General features: G+C 33.0%; 2 protein-coding genes across 3 annotated transcripts; one reads left to right on the top strand and one right to left on the bottom strand.

Moving 5' to 3' along the window:
- Positions 1-1,701: 1,701 nt before the first annotated feature.
- Positions 1,702-9,593, bottom strand: LOC106718074 (protein yellow-like). Of its 2 annotated transcripts, none has more exons than XM_014512070.2 (4): positions 9,074-9,593; positions 4,770-4,941; positions 2,905-3,086; positions 1,702-2,727 (listed from the first exon to the last, which is right to left on the bottom strand). In XM_014512070.2, exons 1-4 carry the CDS (start codon positions 9,318-9,320, stop codon positions 1,775-1,777), a joined length of 1,554 nt encoding a protein of 517 aa, XP_014367556.2. In that variant the 5' UTR covers positions 9,321-9,593; the 3' UTR covers positions 1,702-1,774. The 2 variants fall into 2 exon arrangements, with proteins under 2 accessions (XP_014367556.2, XP_014367557.2); XM_014512071.2 differs by lacking the exon at positions 9,074-9,593 and adding an exon at positions 5,149-5,284.
- A 3,402-nt stretch (positions 9,594-12,995) lies between these two features.
- LOC106718149 (UPF0764 protein C16orf89 homolog) lies at positions 12,996-18,569 on the top strand. The gene is made up of 6 exons (XM_014512161.2): positions 12,996-13,217; positions 13,523-13,672; positions 15,526-15,678; positions 17,035-17,328; positions 17,860-18,029; positions 18,366-18,569. The coding sequence occupies exons 1-6, from the start codon at positions 13,016-13,018 to the stop codon at positions 18,510-18,512; spliced, it is 1,116 nt and encodes a 371-aa protein (XP_014367647.2). The 5' UTR covers positions 12,996-13,015; the 3' UTR covers positions 18,513-18,569.
- Positions 18,570-18,590: the final 21 nt, after the last annotated feature.

The following is an 18,590-nucleotide window of genomic DNA, read 5'->3' as shown; positions in this document are numbered from 1 at the left end:
TATTCAGTAGGTCTGAGAATCGGCCAACATCTATTTTTCATTTTTTTTTTAACTGCGCGCGGACGGAGTCGCGGGCGACAGCTAGCTTGTTATATAAGTTAGTGTAACAAATTGACACATATGATTACTATTGAGATTTATTTTTGATTCTGTTTCTATGAAAGGTCAACTATGACCTTAAAGTTTGGCCGTAAGAGTAGTGTGGAAACTTATTAATATAATATGTACTTCAAGACAGTTATAAAATAAATTTACCCCTTATCAAAGACATGATAACATTTGCTTGATAAACAATATTTTCCTTAATATATCCAGTCACAAAGTAAAACCCAATGTTTGCAACACTCGACCGCTTATTATTATGTGAACTTATCAGTCAATGACAATGCGAATGTTTGGATGGATGGATGGATGTTTGTTTGAAGGTATCTCCGGAACTTACGGATTTTGATGAAATTTGGCACAGATGTAGAACATAGTCTGGAAGAATACATTGGCTATTAGGTTTTTTAATTCTTACTTTTATTTCTTAATTCCACGCGGACGGAGTCGCGGGCGCAAACTAGTTTAATGATATTTTTGAAAACGCGAAGAATTTGAAAGTCGCCATTCTCATGGCCCAAGTGCAAATTAATTTCCATTTGTACTGAACCACATTACTTAGCCTTGTCATTAGTTATACGTTCACAAAACGACAAGAGCAGTTTTTAATTTTTTCGAATTATTCTTCTTTGAATGTCAAATAGTATTGTCGAATAACGCACAAAAATTTACAAAGACTAGTAGGTGCCTATATTATGTTTGCATATTATATTTCCTTGAAATAGTTTTTCCATTTTTCTATACACTATACATTTTTCACACATGTTATTTGTTTCATTTTTGTAGATTTTAAAATTATCTCATAACTCTTTTTCTCTTTATGTATAGGTATGTGTTTATCCACTTTATTTTTTCGAGTTCCGATACAAAAAGGAAAACTGTTTTTTTCTGTGTATTTTCTAATTCAACCAGAATTCTTCAAATGTGTGCTTACGTTATCCGATACAATTTTTATCACAATGCAAACTTATTTTGAAAGCTAATTTCTGGGAATATTAAAATAGTATTATTTATTAATAAGTTTTCGCGAAGATAGTATGAAGAACACAGTGTGAACGCCTACGAGATATTTTTAGCAAATTATAAATTAAGATTTTCTTGCTATGTGTTAAACAACCGAAATTTCGACATTAGATTTTAACACGTAGCAATATTTTTTTTCATTTAAAATTTGCTAAACATATTCAATAGGCGTTCAAACTATGTTAAAGAAAGATGTCTTTTCATAAAATGAAACAATGAATTTGTCTTACTGTGGGTTTCGACTGTGGTTAAATTTATATTAACAGATATTATTGTCTTTGTTCATTTTAAAGAAAATACAAGAGATGACATTATGTTGTCTCACTGCTGACGAAACCCATAGACCATAAATATAACTAACTAGCTTTTACCCGCGACTCCGTCCGCGCGGAATAAAAAAAATGCATACAAGATAAAAAAAAAAGTCCGTCTCCTAGTTCTAAGCTACCTCCCCATCAATTTTCAGCTAAATCAGTTCGACCGATCTTGAGTTATAAATAGTGTAACTAACACGACTTTCTTTTATATATAGAATAGATTATTGTAATATAATAAAATAAACATCGGATATTTGGTACTGTTTTAAAACTTTTAATACTAAATATCACTTGTACAGTATTTATAGTCTAGTTAATTAAGTAGATACATATTATGGCAACCATTTGTTTGTTACAAGCGGGGAATAAGGAGGCAATTGCAGCTGCGGATCACAGATTGTGCCCTGTACGGCTTGTGTCGTGTCCACATACATTATACGATAGTTATAATCGTCGTCCGATAAGCTTCCATCTTGGAACATCGGCAAGCGATTAGATATCACCCAAACACTCTGCTGCTGCTCTTGATCTATTTTTATATCGTTGGGGAACACTAGAGTTTCCGTATTCATAGCTACGACGCCCATAGTTTTCTTATTGTACGGCTTCTGAGAATCCCAACAACCGATACTATCTCGTGAAACCAACCCGTAGAACATGACACCATTTCTATCCATAGCGGAAGCTGACGATTGTCCAAACAGTCCCCGGCTCTCGCCGACTATTTTAAAAGCATTTGCGCTGTCGTTCACACGGGCAGGTTGGCGTAGAACATCTGTCGTCACTGAAAACTCTCGGTAGCTCGACATCGAATGGAAGTACATCGTCCGCTCCTCAACATTATTGATCGGAGATAGAGAGAGCCCAAATATACCGTCGGCCCATTGGAAGTTAAGACCGTGCAGCGTATAGTTTGATGCCAATGGATCCGGATAGAAAAGGTGGTGGGAGAATCTCCAAAATTTTTGATCGCTATGTCTAAAAACTAGTAGACCAAATCTCCAGGTATCGGCTATATACAGATGGAGGTCTGAACAATCTTCTTGTCTGCTATCGACGATTATGTTAGAGAACAAGGAGTCTTGAAGGACGTATTCTTCTGGTATTGGATACTTAGCTATCATGGAATCGGTTTGCATATTGAAGACGACCACGCTCGGCGGACATATTTGTTTAGGACTGTCCTGCGAGTCGATCTGTCCAGAGTCGAGCACCCACAACTTGCCGCACTGGTCCGCACTCACTCGGAACACCGATGTCAAACCGAAACAGTTAACGTCATCGCCTGAAATTGATGTAATGATTTAATTATTAATATTTATTGCATAACAAACTTTAAGCAAGAAAATCATTGTTGGTCTGACTAAAATTAGTCTAATAATAATAATTATATCTTTCACAAATACAAATCGTGTAAACATAAAATTATACGATATGTATCTAAATATTAATGATAACTTACTAAAAGCACGATGGTAATTCCAGTCAGGGTATGGCTTGAGGGCAGGGGAGGTGACTCCGCCGCCGCGGGAAACGGTAGCAAGTGTGGCAGGCACGCCGCGTCGCCAGCTCGGCAGCGTCACCCACACACGGGAGCCCCACACCTCCAGCCCCAGCGGTAGTACATTGGAAGGAATATATGCTCTGGAATACAATTCATACAATTATTACTTTCGCACTGATGTAGAACACAGTCTGCAAGAACACATCGGCTACTTATTAAGACTTATTAGACTCTATTTTTTTCTATATGTGTTAAAATTATTTTAATCGAAAGGAAGTGTTTGCAGATGGGTCCCATTTTTTTTCTTTTTAAATAACTAGAAGACGTAGATTTTGAGTTTAGCTTCAAAATGTGTTGCGAAAATTAGGTACATTTTTGCTTTCAGAGCTTACGTAGGCTAAACTGTAGGACCTACATAAAAATGATGTATGGAAGTACTGACATATCTGTACCCTAAGTAGGGACATAAACGTAACTATGTCTAATACATCTCAAATAAAAAATGTCACTTATTTACTTCGGCCGACACCGACTGCGAAATAACAATAATTATACAATATAGACATGTTACAAATAAGAAGAGAACTTTCTTACTTTTGAGGGTTTTCATGACATCATTTTGTTACTTTTTAGTGCATTTTGTTTGAGATTGTTTTTTTTGTTACTTTTTGTTTCATTCCGTGCTGACTAAGTCGCGGGCGACCGCTAGTAGATGTATAGATAAAGAAAACAAAACTAATCATTGTTTTCTGTAAGTAATGTAAACAGTAAGTATTATCTTTTATTATCGAATTTGTGATTGTTATTCAGTTAATGTAAACTGATAAGTTCTGAATTTAACAAACATTTGTATAGTATGGACATTTAACTTAGGTTTCTCAATGTGAATTGAGCAATGTAGAGTAATATAGATCACGCGGACATTACGCGTACGGTGGGCTCGGTCCATCTCGTGCCGACTTGATTTATTACCATATCAAGTTTTTAATTACAGGTTTAATTAGCAGGCTATATATGTTTTGTGACTACTTACACCTATACTGATAAAGGCTTTCTAACTAAAGTTGTTAGGTTACAACGAAGTCTTTCACTTCATATGTTACTGAAAATGTCATATAATACTTCTAAATCTACTAATTACATAGAAAATCGAAAATCCGTATTTAATACTTTATTTGAAAAATATGGAAAAAAGAGTGGGATTCACTGCCGAAACGTCCGTAAAAATATTTATATAGCACATAGATAACATGTTTTTGTATGTAAGAATTTGAAAAAGGCTTTTGGTTTCTAGTCAACAATAACGTACCTACATATGTATAAATTTAATTGAAACAGTATCGTAACATTTTCACTTATAAAGATGATAAATAATTGATGTGAATCATCGTAGCCAATACGGCGTAAACAATATCAGAGTTTCATTGTATGATTGATTAATCATTGTTTAATTGTTTAATTTACTACTGAACATATAATGGTGTAATCCATTCCAATTTTATAATTTTGTGTGCTCTATTTCATTTAATGAATATAATTAATAGGTTTGTTTATTACCACGGATATACGTGCCAATTGTCTGGGTTTCTGAAAAGTGAAGACTCTTCTTGAAGGATAGAAAAATTGATTTTAATTAGCAGTCGTCATATTGTTAATTCACTCTTCTTACTCGTATATCGCATATTCTCTTTCAAACAACATACATACTTTTTATTATCGAATGACCAGAGGTTTACTCTTTTATTTGCATTTCGTTTTTCTTTTTGAAGAAAGCTGCGGCTAAAAACTAATTCAGTATACTACTCGGTCATATTGTTTTATACCTGGATATAAGTGCACTGCGTCTATGTTGCACGCTGGGAAATTCAAAGTCGATCGTCTTCCACTTGTAGAGTGTGCTGAAGGGCGGTGTGTCGGTGTCCGCGGGCACCGATTGCGGCCGCGCGAGCCCCAGCATCGCCAGCCATAGAGTCAGCGCTGCTGGACGACTGCGATCTGAAAATTGTCAATATATAATTTTATTACTTGACTTCTTTGCTCGTCTAGCATGTTACACCCGTGGTTATTCAGAAGACTAGCTGCTTCGTCTGTTAATTTTACTATCTCTAGCTAACACTGGAACCGACTCCAATTTTACATTGGCGCGCGGACTGAACTCATCATAAAGAGATCAATATGACTCTTAAGTACAAATCTACTTACACATTGTCTGTATCGATTGGAGAAGATAATTACGGACACACACCAAACACTGAGCACCGATGAGATGTTTATCGCTCTCCGGCAGTATAATAGCTACTGATTGTTTGCCGTTTCACTGGACGGTTAATTCATGAATGTGTTTGCTTAATATTCTCATGATATGATAACATTTGAGGATAATTGAGACGTCACACGGCGACTGCCAATACTCATCCGATTTAAACATTTTATATAAACATTATAAAGCTTGGATTTAATTTAATAACATGGAAAATTGTGGCAGAATTATATGGAATTCAAAACAATCATTACATGTGATGTCTTGGTGTTGTGTTGAATGAGTTTTAGTCGTTTCATTGGCCATTAGACGTGTGTTTAAGAACAAGTTAGACAAAGTGAGTGAACTATAATGAAGAGTTAGAAAAATACAAGCCGGTAGTATTTCCAAACAACATTGTAAAACTCTGATGGAGTTCTGTAGTTTTTGATAGTTTTTTCGGCTTATTCAATTTCATAAGCAATATATTTCTGGTGAATTATATCGACGTTCAAATGTTTTTCTACTAACAAATTAATATGTCTTTTTTAGTCAAAAGTACTATGTGCTTATTTGGTAACATTGATTCGAACGGAAATAGGTAGACCTAAAATGTTTTGTCGTTGTACTCATTAGTATTTTTATTTCAATATTTATACTTGTCATGAAACTTTATTGAAACTGGCAGTTTTGAGTATAGAATAAGTGATGTGAGGTATCGTGAAAGTCGTGCAACCTGTTTCACGTTCCTCGTGTGTTGCTTAACACAATATTACTATCTAAAGATTGTCGTGACGTTCGGGATATACAAGAAATCAGAAGAGACCAGTAAATTGTCTAGTTTATAGTTTCATTGGGTTGTTTGAGATTTTTTATTAATCTATATGATATATTTTTCTTCACAATCGTTAGTATTTAGGCTTGTTAAAATGACTGTTAATATAGCTTTTGTCATATCATTTATGTATTTTTATCTTGTCGTCTCTGTTTCTTGGAAAGACGATTAGAGAATAAATTTTTATACAAGTATTTGAACAGTTTAAACTCATAATTAGCGAGTTATTTTTAAGTAAGGTTTCCAATTATTTGAATGCCATTTTATAAATACCGAAAGTTAAAAATACTTTGGCTTTGACTTTCGGCTGGTGTTGATGTCCTTATACATGAGTAACAAAACAAGTTACAATTGCCATTTTTGTATTTCAGAATAAACAGGTTATACTTTTTGAACATTTTTAAATGTTCGTAATCTGGATAACCTTCAAATTGAGTAGTTATTTAGCTCAAGGTCATATAACGCGCGGTTTAAATCCTAAGAGAGATAAACTTTACGGCGCGTTTTTTCGTGGCAACTACCTCTATCCATAAATGCACAACGAGTTAGTAATTTGCAATTTCGTTGACATAGATGCGAGCAAACATGAAAGTAGGCAAAGAAATCAAAGATAAGTTCAATTTTAACGCTTAACTATATTTGCAATATGCAAGGTTACGTTACGGTTTTGCAAGTGCTACTGAATTGATGTTACTTATCGAAAAAATTTATTTTTTTTGTAGCCAATACTTTACATTTGCCTTGATTTTAATAACGACTATTTTTGGTATTGTTTGACCTAAATTTTTATAATATAAATTTATAATATAAAAATTTTACCACTTAAATGACTCTCGGTACAGATGCGTTTTGAAGGCAAAAATAAAATCATAAACAGTTCGGATTTTCATTACTGAAGGATAGAAACAATAATCACGTTTAAGTGCGTTTTTGGAACTTAATTATATATATTGAATATGACTAGTATGTTGAATATACGCGTAAGCGGATTGCCTACGAGTTTCCAAACGATTCGTTTTATAATTATTTTTTTGGACAAAGTAGGTCCGACCCGGTGAAGATAACTTATTTACATAATGTAATTGTGGCTCATAATAAATTTGATGATTTCAAAATGTCTTACAGTCAGTTAGCCTACATGTACCGCAGAGAACACAATAGGCTTTGGGCTATAACCATATTTATACCATTAGCACAAGTTTTCGCTTTATTGCTTCCGCACGAGCGCTGATTCAAATGTTAAGTTGAGGTGACACACGGAGATTTTAGACTAAGATTACAATGGACGTTGTAACTGATACAGAAAACTGAATATTTTTAACAACAACTCGAGTCACGCTCGTAAACCATAAGGGTAGGCAGAGATTATGGACATTTGGCACTGTCCTGGCAAACTACTCTCGCAGTTCCAAGTTCTTTATGAACTTGGAACTGCGAGAGTAGTTAAAAAAAATATAATTCCGTTCAGTTTTATCCTAGGCTAAAGATAAAGGGTTTCATAATGTTTTAGAAATTATTGTTTTACGGCGTTGTCTGTTAATTTTAAAATCTGCCAGTGTGTTACCAACCTTATTCGGCTTCGCTTTCTCTAGTGCTGTATGGCGGTTGTACGCGCGGACTTTACAACCATATCTGTGTCGTAAAATTCCATTATCGATTATTATCATGCACAAATTTTCGTAAAAATGTTACCACGTGTACTTTGGTCTACAAAACAAAATAATTAATTTTATTATTTTATTCTTCAATTCGGAAATCTATATTTATAAAAGAAAGTCGTGTTAGTTACACTATTTATAACTCAAGATCGGTCGAACTGATTGAGCTGAAAATTGATGCGAAGGTAGCTTAGAACTAGGAGACGGACGTAGGAACTTTTTTTTTATCTTGAGTGCATTTTTTATCCCGCGCGGACGTAGTCGCGGGTAAAAGCTAGTTGTGTAATAAATAATTAGATTCGGTGATTAAAATATTAAAAAGTTAAAGAGAAATTTATGTTCTCTGCGGTCATATCTCAGAAGCGCGAAAGTGATTATTTCTCAGAAACTATTTACAATACAATACTAAAGTGACAAGTTTTTACCGCAGTGCTCTTGTGCGTAATCAATAGATGAACTTTAACTAACTGTTAGTCGCATTTGTGTATTCACAATATTTAACTATGGGTTTTGACTGAAGTCACACTTGCATTAATAATACATATTGCAGTCTCTTTTTTGTACACGAATGTCACCACGACGGAGTTCTGGTGTGATACTGAATACAAATTCTGTTTCTATTACTTTCTAATTCCGATATTAAAAAGGATTTATAATTTTAAACTTAAACTTTAACCGTTTGAATTATAATTTGTATCAGACTTGTAAAAATATATTTTTTCTGGTTAAGAAGGTTTGGAAGTTTTTGCTTTTCGATTGTTAATTTGAAGTTAATCGTTTATTCTCCTTCGATAACGTAAAAAGCCAGTTAATAATATAGCTAAGTAAATAATACCAGAAAACTTTGTTCCGCGTAAAAAAACAATTCAAGGACAACATTTTAGCTGAATAAGATTATGTCAGTGATAGTAACAAAGGCTAAACGTTTTTGAACAGAAATAACAATACAGATTTCCTTCTTGTATTACGTCTAGTATTAGTGTGACTTAACTCTGTACATTTAAAAATAGCTAGTTTACATTTTATCAACCAAGCATTATTTACATTACAAGGTGAATCTAAAATCAGTTATGGATAAAAACATCAAATGTATTAGGAATCGATTGAATCTTGAGCTGACTTTTGCTTCTTAGAATTTGATAAATAAAATATCTATTGTAAATAATTGTCATATCGTGTTGGTGAATAAGATATCTTTATAAAATTTTAACACAGTATATTTAAGATTCTGAAGTGTCTTTAGTCCAGTTGCTTATGGAGTGAACATAAAGCATAAGATCCTGGGTTCAAATCTACCAAGTGACTGCAATAATTTGTTCCTAACGTGTAATAGCTTTCTTGTTGTTTTTGAAATGGAATTAGAAATTAAACTTGAATAATATAAAAAATTCTTACCGGTAACATTTAAGGAACGATGTCTATCATATTTAATTATATTGTTCGCCACTCTTTGCTGTTGTATTTGCTTTTCACGATAGCTGTTCCGTATAGCGGCTTGAGCGTCAACAGGATTATAAGCTACGCGTCCATAGTGGTGATGATTATTCCAGTTTGATTGTACATTTTCATATTGTCTTGAAATATCCGCAAAGACCACAGAAGGTGAAGACCACTGTAAGAACCACTGATGCGAAACCGCCATTGTTTTGTAAACATACACTACATTAGCTGGTTAGCACCTTAAATAATATAATTATAAACAATACACTAGTTTGTTAGCACCCTAAATGTCATTGTATTTTGAATTTGTATTTGCAAATATCGATTATGTTAACACTTTCGTTGCTCACGTGTGGTCAGCACTGTTCTCGGTTTGATCTGACGGTAAAGCAAGCGAGCCGCTTTACACCATCCGACCCCTCTTATGACCATTACGATATCACGTGCAGTGTAAAGATAGCTTCCATATATTTAAATATCAAGCTAGTTGATCTTACTTTCAATTTAGCGAAGTCTACTTTATAAATGCTAACTAATGAATGTGTTTTGTAATAAGAGGTTTTTTGTGCACTTTTAATCAGTTGAGATGAAGGTTAAATTGTGAAAGCATTTTAAGATAATCAAGTATTTGCTTAAAAGCATCTTCATTCCGATTATAAATTAAAAAATAAGCGTTCGACCTCATTCAACTATTATTTTGATATGTCCAGTGAATATAAAAATAAGCGCTTTATACAATAAGATGTTACACTTACTAACAAGCAGCAATTTATCGTGGGCTTCCACTGATGAAACGTCTGTACAAATAAAGTACGTGGATTTAAGTGGCGATGCAATAACTGTAGCAGTCATGACTTTAGCTATCTTAAGAATTCCATCTTCATTCCAGGCGCACCTATATTTAGTGCTTCAAGTGAGAATTAGTGAAAGGGAAAATGTACTGTATGAGATCATTCTAAGAACAAAGCGGTTACTATTTTGCTAGGACAGCCACAAACAAGAAAGTAAGAACACATTTATAAATCTTTTGTTCTGAATAATCTGAATCTTTGCTTACAATGGAACTGAATAAGCTTCTGAAACTTAGTCTAATTATGTCTTAAAGGTAAAAAACGGTAAGTTTCCCATGGTACAAATTTCATCTTCTTAAAACTTTCTTTATATTTGATGCAGCGTATAAATGCATGAAATAGTAACAGAAGTAAAATGATTAAAAAAATAATTTTTTACTGTTATGGCTGCTGGATGTAATTAATTGAAAAAATTCATAACAAAAATATTCGGCAGCCAAAATTATCAAAAAGTAATGTTAACAGTTGTTTTGATATCGAATCTAAACAATCATATGAAATAAACGTAATCCCTCTAACAAAATAAACTTTCTCTTTATGATTTACTTGCTGTCGCCCACGACTATGTGTTCTTCCAGACTATGATCTACATCTATGCCAAATTTCATCGAGATCCGTTAAGACTTTCTGGAGAGACCTTCAAACAAACATCTATCCATCTAAACATTCTCATTATTAATATTAGTGAGATATAAGTAAGACTTATTACATAAGCAGATATTAAAAATAGTAAATTTATTGTACGTCAGTTATATCGATTAATTACATATTAGTAATAGAATTACTATGAACTATATTATTGAGTTAAGAGGAGCAATGTAATTACTATCATAAAACTAAATCTTATGATGAATTGAATAGCATTGCGCAAAAGATGAATGTTATGCTAGATTCACACGAGAGCAGAACAGTAGATAGTGCAGTACCGATTACATTGGTCTGCAAAAAATTTTTTTTTTTCTCTCCTTCAAATATTATGCAGTTATCTTGTCTAATACAACAATACTCAACATAAATATATCATTCAAAGTTTTCTAGCACGTCTATATTCTTTGGGATGGAATTTTTAAGAAAAACAATTTTTTAATATGAAATTTTTATCATTCATTTAATGCTTAAATAATGTTGGATGTACACTATTACACAACCTTTAAAACGCATATGACAATATCATTACTAGTTGTCAATCCCATTTTACTTCGTCGTTTTTTTTCTTTTTCATATTTTATAATGGAGTTTCCTGATAAATCGACCAACAAACATCTGCAAGTATTGCTTCGGACCATTTCCCGTTGTGTCCTCTCTATGTGCAAAATATCGTGATGAAACCTCTCATAGTCTTCATCAGATACTGTTCTGAGATTTGGTGTGAAAAATTTTAAGTGAGAGTGCAAAAAATGAATTTTAAGAAACATGTTACTTTTTTGAGCCTTGTAGGAAATGAGAAGTTCTTGTTTGATTGTTCTGATTTTTTTCCAAGAAAATTTTGGCACAAATTTTCCTCAAAAGCAGTCTGCGCCCTTTTTTCGAATTGATTTAAATTTATTTTAAAACTTGAGTCCTTCATAAGCTCGAGTATTTGAGGACCTACAAAAATTCCTTCTTCTAATTTCGCCTGATCCGGGGAAACTTTGTTTTCTAGTACTGAAAGTACTGGGCTTTCACAAAGTTTTTCATAAGACCCAGCTTTATATGAAGTGGTGGATTTTTTTTTTTCACTAGGAACGAAAGGATATTCCTTTACATTTTTAGATACAGGAGACAAACTCAGAGAGGTTTTGATTTTGAAAAAAAAAAAACGTTCTTTGTGGTCAGCTTTTTACTATGTTGTGTTTGTCTTTTGCGCGACTGTCCCACTCACATAAAAAACCACAAAATTTGGTATTTACCATTTGGTGATTTTAACTGGACTGCAATGAGGACATCCTCCTTGCAGTCCAGTTAAAATTGCTAAAACTTTTAGATCAACACAAATGTTCTATGCGTATTGTGAATTTTTGATTTCTTGCAGTAATAACATCATATTTCCATATAATTTTCTTTCATAATCGCTTAAAAAAGCGTCAGATAATATTTTTTTCTCTCTTTCTATCACTGCACACCGTTTATTTGTGTGCAAATACAATCTCAACCAATTAAAGTTGCTTTAACGCGAGAATAACAAAGTATAGTAATATAAGTATAGCAAAAAATCCCATAATTTCTAAAAATCTAAAATCAACATTAAAAAAAAATTAGACGTGATAGCATAAAACGAAAAGCAGATATAGATTGAGGATGGTAAACTCTTTAAACGGATCATACTTTTATTCAAAGGAGGATTTCGTTGCAGACCAGTGTTATTGAACGCACGCTTTTTATCAACACAGTACTGTTCTGTCCAAACAAAGTTAGTACTTACCATTCTCTTGTTTTATTCTACTATTCTGCCTCACTTTGCTCCCTCGTGTGAAATTAGCATTAGCTTCATAATCCTCACTGTGCTTATGCAAGACAACAAGGCTAAAACTAGGCAATGAAATCTTTTATTACTATCAGAACATTTGAATGTAGTAATTATAATTTTGACTTAACATACATTGCACACGGAATTCTCGTGATAATATCTTCCAAAAAATAAAATTCATTTCTATTTTTATTAAACTTGTAAACCGAAAATAACATTTTGAAAAGTTTTTTTTACAATACTAGCGGTCGGCCGCGTCTTCGTCAGCGCAGAGTAAAAAAAGTACCAGTTATCTTCCCGTACAAGTACCGTCAAAATCGGTCCAGTCATTCCAGAGATTACCCTTGCATATCCCTTTACCTTGGATTTTTAAAAATAATGGTAATATGGCCAGTGAATTTGACGGAAGGTTAACGTTTTCTTGCGCCAATTATTACCTAAGACCACTATTTGTTACAGCTTAACCTAATTTTGCTGTAAAAGCTACTGGTTACATTTTTATTGGTTCGTAACAACTAATATATTGTGCCAATCAGCGGTCAACGTGTGGTTCGTTTTTACGACATGTACCACGTTAATTTATCCGCAGTTTATTTCAATATGAACGTGAAACAGTTTGTGTTCCTAACAGCTTGTATAGCTGCTGTTGCGGCTATTTATCCATATTTTGACACACAAGACTTTATATACAATATTCCGAAAGTATATAGGATATCAATTACGTTGGACAAACTGTTGGAATATTATGAAAAGAAGCCATCGAAGGATCCGGAATGGTTTATCGCTTTGGGAGTTGCTAGAGGTACTTTATATTTCAGTTGTATTAAATGCCGTATTATATGGTTACGTCCCCTTACATTTTCTAACTATTCGTTGTGTGAATTTATTTTGGGTATTATGACATATTTACATAAACCAAGCACAAGATTTTTTATTTTTTTATGTAAGATTATTTGTTTTTATATTTAATGACGAACAACACTACCACTAGACTTTCAAATATTAAAAGAAAGCACTTTACCCATTAATTGCAATTAATAAACGCCTTATGAATTATTATTGCAATATAATTTTAAGGCAATTTAATAGTGATTACTTTGAATTCAGGTCAATTGGAATACACTATTAATGAACTGGACAAGTCAGTGCCGCCGAAGCTGAAAGAAAACCTTCAGAATATTACTAGGAAGATGGATAGAATCCGAAATAACACTGATACGAGTAAATTCACCTATCGCAGTAAAGATTACGAATATGGTAATATATTACAATTAATTTACAAATAAATAAAAGGCGCTTAATTCATAATCCAGAACGATAGGTAACGATTTCGCGATTTCATTGTCACTATCCGTGGTCACTTCTCACTTCGTCAAAGTACATTCATTTATGTAGGTAATTGGAGGTTATATTTAATTTTGCTTCTGATAATTGTAATAAGGTTTTTTAGAAATTATTGTATTGGAATTCATTGTTTGAAAAGTTACCAAGGGGTTAACGAAAAGTAAAAGAATGTATGGTTCCACTTTACATGTAGGTGAGTTATAATAGATACAAAATAAAAACTCTATTAAAATGTCACAGAATTCTCGAAAATTAATTATCGCCTTTTTGCTATATATTTTTCATTACATTCAAACAAACATCTAATCAAAATCCTCTACTGTTTATCAAAGGGATTATTACTAAAACTAAAACAAAACTACGAGATAGAAAGTTTGTAAGTAGAAAGCAGACTCACTCATTGATATTCATTCATTAGTTACGGCGTAAATATCCATTGTTCCGGTAACTTTTATAAACAAACACTAACTGCTGTACTTAAAGCCTCTGACGTGTACTAAAAAAGTCGCTTAGTACATTTCTCATACTACATATTTACCACTTAACGTCTCTGAGTAAGACAGTTTATGCTTAATAGAAACAAAAGAAAAAGAGTACAAGAAATCAAAGAAGGTATAACCAAAAATATATTTGGTCTATAAATTAAATTTTGTTGTATTTCAAAAGTAATAATATTATTTAATGAACAACAACATCAAAAATAATTTAAAAAATTGTAAAACACAAGTATGCAATAGTATCGTTATTTTCAGAACACAACAAAAACTGGTGTAACAACAACATGCATTAGCATATTGACCCAAGAAACAATTGCGTACTTTACGTTGTGATACACGAAATTCTTTGTCTAGAGAAAGGCAGGATAACGATTAAAGATCTATTCACGTACAGTTACCTAGCATTCGGCAATATGCGCTTCGCAAACTTGATTTACAATCTAAACCAGGTCACCAACCGTGCAAGGCTATAATCTTTGATCAAGATTATTGTGTAATAAGTTCAATTATAAAATTAATTTAAATCTTTTCATTACAGTTAGGATGCCATACATTTTATTGCTTAATACGAAAACGGGCATACTTGTACAACATTAAAATACAAAAACATCATCACTTGTGATATGACATTCGAAAATAAAGTTTATGCAATTAATTGTTAACGCTTAATGTCTATTTCCTTTGGTCCTCGCATCACGTATGAATAGACGGAACATGGTAATGATCAGGAGAAAGTTCTCGTGAAAGAAAAATTAAAAGAAAATATAAAATGCAGAACATTTATTTGAAATCCACATTAACAGTTAAGACAGGACAACGCTATGTCAACTAGTTTGCTATAAAATATTAATACGATTATTGGTTATTATTTTGTTACGATTTGGCTAATTTTGCCAACTTGTGCGTTAAAAAGTGCATCGTTATTCTTAGTTTATTTGAGTTTGTTCGACCAGTCATAAGAAATATAATCGGGACATTTCTTTTAGGCGCTAATGACTGTTGTGGTTTAGCTTGCATTATTTCGGAATGATTTTACACTAAAAAAACTTCGTTATATTGAGCATTCCAATTGCTTGAAAATATTTAAGATAATTTGTTGGCATTGGCTATTTTTTGTAGACTCTTCTTATTATGATTTGGCTTTATTTGAAATTTTAATGTAATACTGTTACTGGCTGCAATTAGTTTGTGCGAATTAAATTCGCCTTAGATTCTTTTTTAATTTTGAACATACACGTAAATATATATGTAATATAATTTGTTTTTTAGTGGTGAAAGCGATAATAGAAAACATGGATGTGTTGTCCTCGCTAATGGAGCCGCTAACGCTAGGCACGGTGGGCACGCAGAAACCATACAGGTTCGGCTTCGAGCAGTACGTGCAGGAGGCCAGGACTAAGATGCCCACCAGGAAAGCAGCCGGTATTTTATCGTTGTATATATTTTTTTAGATTAAAAAATCTATTAAACAGGTTCAATCGTGGAACTACTAAGATGTGGTTCTTGTAATATCTGAAGTAAGTTCTAGGAGCCTCTTCGAGGTCTTAATGTTTATAGATAACTAGACTACAAATAATATTACTTGCATATAATTTCGTACAAAATTAACCGCAAAATGAACATCGTTAAACAAAATAACCATTTAAATGCTAAATCGACATGCGTGGTTTGTTGAAATTACAAAACTTGATTGTGTAATGTAATAAATGCAAGAACTATAAGAGAATGTTTTCGCTGCACCTTAATGTGGTTAAAACGAGTTCAAAAAAAACTTAACACAAAATTTACGTTAAAATAAAATTAAAATGTTTGCCTTTTACGACAGTGATCTTATTGAAGTTTAATATATGCTATTTACCTGTCGCCTGCGACTCCATCCGAGTGAAATAAAAAAAACTTGATTAGTAGCATATGTTTTCTTCCAGGTTATGTTCCACATCTATGCCAAATTTCAGCAAAATCCATGCAGCAGATCTGGAGATACCTTGTAACAAACATCAATCCATTCATCTAAACATTCGCATTTCTAATATTAGTAAGATTGATGAATTGCGGCCCATACACATAACATCAAGTGGAAGACTGACAATAGTAATATAGTATTTTTTGTGTATATTGTGTATATATGAATATTGAAATAATTAAATCAACACATTATATCTTTAGTTGTCTTCTTCAACATATTAATTTAGGTGCAGTTATGGAATACTTACCTCTAAGTTTTAATGTGAATGTTATAAAGTAAATAAAGCTTTTTTATCTTATTAACGTGACAAGTACCCAATATTGAATACCTAAGATTACATAAATCTGGGACTATCAAATCCATACATATTTTCCTAGTATTTGCATAATATGGCACCGAATATGAAAATTAAGAGTATCACGAATTGGCTATTGCTGGGTTCACTTATGTCAGTAATAACACTTGCGCAACTGATAGTTTCTATAATAACCGTAGACATCGATAATAACGTAATAATCGTACGGTACATAAATACTTTCTGTGTACACAATTTATTTCTAGACCATAATATGCTTGTCTAATAACGTTCGTATTCGACATTAGAAACTTAGAAATAAGTAATGGGTAGCACATGCATGTGCTACCTTTTTTGAGTAGGAGAGCATTAACAGGAATAATATTTTTTTGTAGTTATCCTCTCGTTCTCTTAATATCCAATTACCCACCACCATTCCCATCCCTTTCATCTTATTTTTGACTATATTTTAAGTTCATAAGTTATTTCGTCTTAAATAAAAGCTATTTTTCAACAGACGCTTGCACGATGCAGCTACTGATATCTGCAATGGAGACGCAAACGACACAATCAGAGGGCGCTTGTGAGTTAACACCAGAATGTCAGGCGCAATTAATGAAAGGTTCAGGGTTGGCGTTTCAACAGACTAGCCGGGTCCGAGCGGCAGCTCTTGCCCGACTCTTCGACTGTATGGAAGGCTTTGATCTATCGGCACATATTTACAAGCTTTGCATACAGATTTACAAAGAAACTAAATCATTGGAAGCTTGGGGACATCCTCCTGGCACCAAGACGCTGTTTTTACAACAGAGTAAGTCCGTTTGTGTTGTCTATTGTATTACGCGACGTTTTTAACTATGTAACTCCACTTGTATTGATACATTTTGGCATCTCTTTCATTCTCAGTTGAATTCTACGGTTAGTGTTATAAAAAACTTTTGCAAATAGCTGATTCTTGTACAGTTATAAAGTAATTAATACTTGTTTTCATCAATTACTAAATTTAAAAACGCATAAAATAAATATTAATGTGGCCATAATTTAGAGTAGGTAAGTTATCATTGTTTTGGAATATTACAGAGCATATTATATGTTTGTTGTGATATTAATTATATATCATTTATAGTATGAATAATGTATCATAAATAAAATTAAGCAATTAGATAATGGGAGTTCTTTTAGCGGTTTGAGCAATATCATGATATAAATATAGGAATATTAAATGAGAAAATTGAACAGTCAGATATACTAACGGATATTTCGTAATAATACCAAATTATTAAATAAACTAAAATGTTAACACACTTAAGTTGCGTTATTTAAATTGTTTTGTTCTTTTTAGTTCTCTATTGCTCATCTCAAGGTTACGGAGAATTCATAAAACCTCGTTGGATGAACAAAATCTTGGCGTGGCAGGAACCTAAGGGATGCTACTCAGATGACCGGCAATCTTTCTTGAAGCTAACAGGATTTGTGGGACCTGCTAGTTCTCCTCCGCCGAAAGACAGAGAGGTAAAAATAACAATGTAGATTATGTAAAACATAAACAATATTCGTATTACAATAGAAGAAAATCCACATTTTTTGTCATATTGACTTTACGAGTGGATTCCTTCACTTATGACTATATTACCAGTCTGTCTTATTACTAGCTCTCGCCCGCGACTCCATCTGCGCGGAGTTAAAAAAAAACTTAATTAGTAGCCTATGTGTTCTTTCAGACTATGCTCTGCATCTATGCCAAATTTCATCAAGATCCGTTCTGTAGAATATGTAATGATAATCCATGCTAGATTATTCCTAATAATATCGTCATAGTACCATTTAATATTGAGTTTTAATTTCCAGGAGGAATACCGTGTTAAAAAAGTAGCGACATCAGTGGGCGGGTCGTGCAATTCTCTCACGTCAGCCATGGCGCTGGGCTCACTCGTCATGTACGTGCGAGCTCTGTTGGAAACAGACCAGGCGTTCCAATATGATGTACTAATGTAAATATGACTACATATATTATGTTGAAAAATAAAATCGTTTTTATTTTATTTTAACAGATTCCCGAGACTCAGGTTGTTC

The sequence above is a fragment of the Papilio machaon genome, chromosome 10 (genome assembly GCF_912999745.1).
Source record: "Papilio machaon chromosome 10, ilPapMach1.1, whole genome shotgun sequence".
NCBI lineage: Eukaryota > Metazoa > Arthropoda > Insecta > Lepidoptera > Papilionidae > Papilio > Papilio machaon.
This window is presented reverse-complemented; position numbering and strand designations above follow the sequence as displayed.

Excerpts from the sequence above, each read along its gene's own strand:
- LOC106718074 (XM_014512070.2), bottom strand. The coding sequence starts at position 9,320 with ATGGCGGTTTCGCATCAGTGGTTCTTACAGTGGTCTTCACCTTCTGTG. Across the intron at positions 3,087-4,769 it reads CGCAGTGCACTTATATCCAG|AGCATATATTCCTTCCAATG; the intron begins GTATAAAACAAT and ends ATTGTATTCCAG. Across the intron at positions 2,728-2,904 it reads GAATTACCATCGTGCTTTTA|GCGATGACGTTAACTGTTTC; the intron begins GTAAGTTATCAT and ends CATCAATTTCAG.
- LOC106718149 (XM_014512161.2), top strand. The coding sequence starts at position 13,016 with ATGAACGTGAAACAGTTTGTGTTCCTAACAGCTTGTATAGCTGCTGTT. Across the intron at positions 13,218-13,522 it reads CGCTTTGGGAGTTGCTAGAG|GTCAATTGGAATACACTATT; the intron begins GTACTTTATATT and ends CTTTGAATTCAG. Across the intron at positions 18,030-18,365 it reads CTCCGCCGAAAGACAGAGAG|GAGGAATACCGTGTTAAAAA; the intron begins GTAAAAATAACA and ends TTTAATTTCCAG.